The sequence below is a fragment of the Poecilia formosa genome, unplaced genomic scaffold (assembly GCF_000485575.1).
Source record: "Poecilia formosa unplaced genomic scaffold, Poecilia_formosa-5.1.2 Scaffold488, whole genome shotgun sequence".
NCBI classification, from domain to species: domain Eukaryota; kingdom Metazoa; phylum Chordata; class Actinopteri; order Cyprinodontiformes; family Poeciliidae; genus Poecilia; species Poecilia formosa.
In genome coordinates, this window is record NW_006800427.1 from 253,334 (window position 1) to 260,494 (window position 7,161).

The 7,161-nt window shown below is 39.4% G+C and overlaps 1 protein-coding gene across 1 annotated transcript in view; it reads right to left on the reverse strand.

Annotated features, from left to right (window-relative positions):
• The window catches only part of vwa8 (von Willebrand factor A domain containing 8), a 66,333-nt gene that overhangs the window by 21,226 nt on the left and 37,946 nt on the right, over window positions 1-7,161 (reverse strand). The window contains exons 30-37 of the mRNA XM_007578692.2: window positions 5,494-5,613; window positions 5,281-5,345; window positions 4,636-4,761; window positions 4,443-4,552; window positions 4,214-4,365; window positions 3,752-3,956; window positions 3,582-3,663; window positions 2,481-2,685 (exon numbers count right to left, since the gene is read on the reverse strand). Coding sequence (XP_007578754.1) covers window positions 2,481-2,685; window positions 3,582-3,663; window positions 3,752-3,956; window positions 4,214-4,365; window positions 4,443-4,552; window positions 4,636-4,761; window positions 5,281-5,345; window positions 5,494-5,613 — 1,065 coding nt within the window. The remainder of the gene's footprint in view (window positions 1-2,480; window positions 2,686-3,581; window positions 3,664-3,751; window positions 3,957-4,213; window positions 4,366-4,442; window positions 4,553-4,635; window positions 4,762-5,280; window positions 5,346-5,493; window positions 5,614-7,161) is intronic.

Below are 7,161 nucleotides of genomic sequence, written 5' to 3' on the forward strand. Positions count from 1 at the left end.
ATTTTATTTTATTTTATTTTATTTTTTTACAGTTTTTGTCTTAAACAAGACGAATTAAAACCGAAAGTGTCCTTAATACTGTTGAAGAAGTGCTAGGCCTGTTTGCAGATTATTGGGGCCTACCATAGCAATGCATAGGAGAGCATGCATGCAAAACAAGGCATTTCAAAGCTTCCATACATGGAGGGCCTCAAAATAACTGCTTCTGCACCTATCTCTTTTCTGAAAAATTCACCTATTCTTGTTAAGTCATGAGTAGTGAAAGATAAGTAGTATTTCAAAAGAGCAGTAGAAATTGTATGTTTTTAGAACAATAACATTATTTGTTGTTAATCCGTTGCTAAGAGACAAGTGGATTTTCTGGTAGCCAAGTGCCACGAAGTAAACATCTGATTTTTACTTTTGCAAAAGTAAAAATTAGAAGGCAGTGCATTAACATTAGCACAAACATTAGCAGTACACTGCCCACATTAGCGGTAGCCTTTTCCATAAAATAAGCTTTTTAGCTATTTTGTTTACTTATTAGCCATGTTTAGCACACTGAATGGAGGAAGTCAATGAAAGACAACATGCTAGTCATACCATTAGCAGCATTTAGCTTAGCATTAGCATTTTGGCTAATTTTAGGTTATACACTTATTTAACATACTGAATGGAGTATGTCCATGCTGCTCAACATGGCTGTGACTTTCCACATACTATTGAGTACATTGTAGCTTACTTTAGCACTGAGGCTAATTTTTAGCATCAGAACGCTGGGTTCCACTTTGGCAGGCCCCGTTTAAATTTCTTCATAAGGTTTCTAGTTTAACTTATTCCCCATGTTGTAAGTGAAATAAATTGTCAATGGATCTATTTTTTCATCAATATTAAGGAATTATTGACATATAACAAGCTCATATCTTGCTGAAAAGTTGCTTGTACGTTAGTTAGATATTTGCACAAGAAACTAGACCAAAATTACTAGGTAAGATCTGGTGTTTTTGCAGTCAGATTTTTGCACATGGAGTCATTTTGATCTGAAGCTTTTAATTGGAACCAGTCGATCAATACCAATAAAAGAACATCTGTTCCTCTTTTCCTGCTTAATTTTCCTTCCTCAGCTTCACCTCATCTGAATATATTGACCTGAAGTTACCGATCAATTTTGCTCAAGTGAGAAAACGCAACAATATGAAATGAGGTTAAAGCATATAAGCTACAGCTCTAATGTTCTGATGTTCATGGATCACTGTGAATGAACAAGAATGTGTTTGCAGATCAACTGTGTTTCAGCAGAAGATTTTTGATTGTGATAATATGGAAGAAAATAACTTGTTTAATCAAATAAAAAGTCATATTTTTACTCTAATATTTACAAAAAACAAAAAGAAATTTTGAAATTAATCTGAGATTTTCTGTAAAAAAATATGTGGAAGTTTCTGAGTTCATAAAATCAAAAATGTTCTAGAAAGAACTCAGAAATTTAGATTAATCTCAGAAAAAAACAAAGCTCCAAAAGTAAAAAAAAAAAAAAGAAAATGCAATAAAATAAAAATAAAAACCAGAAAATTTGAGATTGATCTCTAAAATTCTCTTCAAAAAAGGACATTGAGTTTCCACATTTCAATTTCAGTTTTTCCAGACAATTTCTGATTTTTCTTGGAAGAAATTTACTTCTTTTTTCTTTCTATCTACAAAGACAGATCTGCACGTGCTAACAAAGAAGCTCCGTTTCTTTTCTCCCTCCTTCAGGAGGAAAAACGCCTGACTGCCGACTGTCGCGATGACCTAAAACAAGGCCTGTGGTAAATATTGCACAAATTCTGTGTGCAAACGGGTCATCTTGAACAGACTTGACTTATGGAAACAGCTCTACAAACATACGGAGAATGTTTGAGGTGTGTAGTACGGTGGAAGCTCTGTTGATGCAGAAAGCAAACACCAACAAAGGCAGAGTGCAACCTGCAGCTGACTGCAGAGGAATCCCGACCAGCAGGAGGCCCAGGTGTTCAGCTGCAGCACAACATTTCTATTAAGGTCTATAATTTGCATTCAAGGCGGTTTTTAAAGACTGTTGGGAACAATGAAACAAATGCTTGATCCGTTAATTGAATCCTTTCAAACCGTGTTTGCTCTCCCTCCCCTCCCCCCCTTCTTTCACGAGACTGAGATCTGCAGATACACTATCAGGACTCATCTGTCTGCGTCCGCATGTGGGCTCCTCAACAATGCCGTCTCAGTGCATAAGGTCAAACCGTTCTGACCTGTGGCATCAAAATGACAATGACCCGTCTTTCACGCTTGCCCATACCAGGGAAAAAAAAGAGCCAGTTTGTGAATTTTGGACTTGGAAAGCACTCCACTGCTTATTAAATCAGGAATGTACAGATGAATAAAAATGATCCTGAAATGGGAAAGAGACATCAAGATGAGATTATAGCAGCACCGCGCTGCCCCTCGGTGGTGCCGAGAGGTACTGCACCCTCCATCTGGTCTACCTGAACAGGTCTGCCGTCCTCTGAGCCGATCATGTTCCTCCACTCCATTAGAGAGCGCTGCAGGGCATCCAGGCCTGTTTCCCACAGCCGGACGTAGCCCCCCATATCCACGGTGACCACGCCTCCGGAGCCCAAAGCGGCCAGCAGCACGTCGCAGTCTGAGACCTTCGACAACCAGTTGGTGTACGGCGACACGCTCATCGACCTGCCAATCACAAGACAGGGCTTTCCTCAAGATGTCAGTCAGGTCAGGGTGTATGGAATATATCTGTTCGAAAACTATCACGAGGAACATTTGATTGGATTTATGTAACTTACAAACTGCAAAAACGCAAAATCTCACCAAGTAAATTTGGTCTGGTTTTAAAATATCTTAGTAGACTCGAAATAAGACAAAACTAACTTATATGATTCAGAAAGAAATAGGAGCATGTTTTAAGTCAATATTCCCTTGACTATAAAAAAAGGAAAAAAGAATTAGTCCCAGATTATTTAATTTAAATTCCCATGTTATAAATTTAATAATCTGCCAGTGGAACTAGTGCTTCTTCATCAATATTAAGGAATTCAACAAGCTCCTGTATTTTGTAAGTTAGTTTTGTAAGATATTTGTACTAGAACTAGACCAAAATTACTTGGTAAAGTTTTGTTTTTTTGCAGTGCATTGTGTAACACACTGTCTACTACACAGGGGTCCTGTAGCAGTATTCTTCCCCATGACTGTATATGTTATCAAACTTTATTTAAAGGAAATCTTTGTTGAAATCTCCTGTGATACTGTGATTTTCTGATTGAATTCTGACTGAATTTTAGGTTTCCATTAGTTGTGTGCCGTAATAATGCCAACAAACAGAACTAAAGGCTAGAAATACCTCCATGTAATTCATTTATATGTGGGTTTTAGTTTTTGAACTGAATTACTTCTTGATAATTTAATTGATGTACTAGTAAACATGCAGAAACGGCTCTGGAGGTCATCCTCCTCCGTGTAGTCATGCTTTTCCCCCACAAGGTGGCAGCAGAAGATGCAGAACTAGGATTCTATATTTTTTAAAAATTACAACAACAAAAAAACACAACCTCCATCTATGCTGATTTTACCTTGGAACCGGAATGTATTTGAGCTTCTTGGAGGTCAGGTCGGTCACCTCCAGGTATGCTGCTGCCATTGGCGGAGTCACGTCTGCAAGACGGAGGAAGCAAGTGTTCACAAACTCCGACATTCTCAGAATGCATTCGCTCACGATTGCCCATACGGTGTGAACTGTGACCTTTAGGGTAGATGTCCCTCAGGGGCGCCTTGGTGGGTGGGATGGCTCGGACCACCTGATTGGCTGAGAGCAGACTGACACAGTTCTCCCGTTTGGCCGAGCCACTCCGCAGCGCACCCCTGAAGAACGCGTGAGAGCCGCTTTCACTGCTTTTCATGGCCGACAGGTCGACTGGCCTCTTAAAGGTGTACACCTCATTAGGGGACTGGGAAAAAAATACAATGGTTAATAAAAAAACTAGACTTTGGTCTAGTAAAAGAAATCAACTCCTAGGGTTAGGGTTAGGTAACCCTAACCCTAGTATAGAGACAGTTTTAGGTAAAATAAAGAAGAACTAAGCTAATTTAAAAAAAATTTCAAAATTTGCACACAAAAAGAAAGATGGAACTCTAAATCTATTTAGACAGCTTAAAGTGGAAAAAAGAAGAGCTGATTTGGGGGTCAGTTACTTTAATGTCTCACCATGAGGTCTGGGAAGCCCACGATGATCTGAGCAAAGCAGCTGGTGTCAGCCAGCACCCGGTTTGGGGAAACGATCTTCTGCTCCAAGGCGGCACTGAGGTTCTCATTGGGCAGCTGCTCATTGGACAGCATCTGGGGTACTACAGCCTCGGCTGGGAGGGGAAAAAATGGAAAACAAACATGAAGGGAGAGTAATAATAAACATATTCTTACTTTGTGTGTCCCATACCTGATGCAGCTCCATGACCAGAGCTGACCGGGTCCTCACCGATGCTGTGGAGCTGACACACTCCAGAATCTTCAGCTGCCATGTGCATGGGCTTGGTCAGCAGGAACTTCCTGAAGTTGTGCAGAAAAAAAAAAAAAACATTTGGAGTTTGTTCCTGAAGAACCTGAGAAGAGATTTAAAATGGCTCCCTTACTTGTTGGTGTTGCTCTCCAGCAGAAGCCACCGATCCTCTGCGACCAGGAACACTGACTTCAAGTTGATTGGGAGCGAGATGGAATGAACCCGGCCCTCCAGCACATCCAGCACCTCCAGCTGGTTTCTGCGTGAACGAACAGCAGGGAGCCATCAAAGGGGCGGTATCATGTATTTTCCAGGAACACTGTCCTACTTCAATCAAACGGAACTTAAACAACTTTGCATTTTAAAGCCTTGAAATTGGGCCTCTGTTTCTTTAAGAAGCTCCTGCTCTTTCTGAAACTCTGTCTTCAGGAAGTCGTCACAACATTTCTCCACATGTAGTCGCCACATTTCTCCATTGAGCCTTTAACAACGTTTTTAGGAGCGTTTCACTGTTTGCCAATTGCTGCTGGCTAGTCTGAAGGAGCTAAGTGGAAAAGCAGAGGTTAGTGAGAGCATTGGTTGCCATGGGAGACTAAAGGATTTCTCAAACATGCACGAAAGAATCAAAGAAACACTCCTGGAATGTTTTTGATGAGGAAATAACATTAGAACATAAAATAAAAAGCTTAAAAGAGTTAATTTTCCATAACATAGCCCCTTTTAGACCAAGATTTTCAGCAGTGTTTTGGACAGTCTAGCTTGGATCTGAGCGTCTTACCCATCCTCCTTATAAAAGAGAAGCCAGTTTTTCTTAGAAAAGTCACGACACATCTTATGGGCTCCCTGCAAACAAACAGTCATGTAGAAAGTAAAACCTCAGCGAACAGAATACCAAACTCTTTTATTATCGTGAATGAACAGAGGAGAGGCTCCCTGAGAGCTTGGGAGCCCAACAGTCACATCTCTCTCTGCAGACTGTGAAACCTCTGACCTGTTGTTCTTTGCTGCTCCACCAGCTGGAGGCTCTGGAGGGAGTCTGGTCCCCGTCTGGAGACAGCAGGAGCCTCCGCACGGCCCCCGTCACCAGGTCCAAATGGAGCACTGTGTTACTCTGGCACAGGGACAGACAGGTCGGACAGAGACAGACATGAAACGACTGCGCTTTCAATAAGACGTAGCATAACATATAAGTGACAACACCTGTCAAATGATGGTGGATCCTTTAAAGCTACAGTATGTAACTTTTACAAAAAAAAAACATATTTTTTTACATATTTGTTGGAACTGCCACTATGTTATGAGAGTGTGTTATGACACAGATGCCTTTACTATCTAGAAACAACCAATCAGAGCCAGGAGGCGGGACTTAGCGCTGTCAATCACCCCTTTGCTGCAGCTATCATAGCCGGTTGTTAGCATCAGGGTAGTTAGCATGACCACCTACGACAATTTCATGTAACGGTACATTGTTTGTCATTAGCCATTAGCACATTTAGCAGCGGTTACATGAGATTGATTGACAGCGCTAAAATCCGCCTTGTGTGCATTTCTTTCATATGGAAATAGTAGCTCTGGAGATTGATTGTGTTTTTTTTAATTTACAGATTATCTGTCTGATAACATACTGTTACCACATGATGACAAATATGTAAAAAAAAACAAATAAAATTTTTTAATAAAAGTTACAAAGAGCACCTTTAACTTGATCTAGTAAGAGAAAAATCTGGGCAGATTAATGTATTATTTTGCAACCACACTTTTAACATTTTGCTCCAAGAAAGTATGAAAACAGTTATTTACCCAAAATAATTCTTTGCATATATTTCAGCATCCTGCTGGATGCTTAGAGTGCTCAGATGAGAGTGTGCTTCGTTGGTTCAGACTTTTTTTTTTTTGCAGTCATATGGACAACATGTGATTTGGATGGAACATGCAGTGCGGCGTCCAAATTCTATGCTCACATATCTGCAGAGAACTGGATCGGCTCAGGAGGTGGGCCTCCAGTGGGGGGAACGCTTTGGTTTGTCAGACCAGGATTTTTATATTTATTTGTGACAAATCGGCAGCTTTGATCTGCAAATGATTAAGGATGCACGAAAGGAATTCTGTGTTTTTGCATTTTAGGCAGAAAAAGTTTTGTTTTCTTGTTGAAAAAATTATCTGAATTGTTCGTTTAGGCATTTTGAATATTGTATAAAAAAAGAATTAAGCTGTAAATGAAAAATCTGCAGACTGTGCCATTTTCCTTGTCCAGTTAATTGTCAAAATAATCGATAGAATAATCAATTACTAATATAATAATTAGTTGCAGTCCATGAGCAAATTTAAGACGGCATATTAAAGCCATTTTAGATAGAAAAGAAAGGAGTACATTCCAGCCAAAGAATTCAAGTTAATTGAGATTAATTAAGTTGGACATTTCGGAGCTTGAAAACTTGAAAAATTTTCCAGAAAACAACTCTGAAATTTTTAGATTAATCTAAGAAATTCCTCAGGAATTTCTGAATTTGAAAAATAATAAAAAAAATAGCTCAAAAAAACTCTGAAATTTTTAGATTAATCTAAGAAATTCCTCAGGAATTTCTGAATTTGAAAAATAAAATAAAAAAATAGCTCAAAAAAACTCTGAAATTTTTAGATTAATCTAAGAAATTCCTCA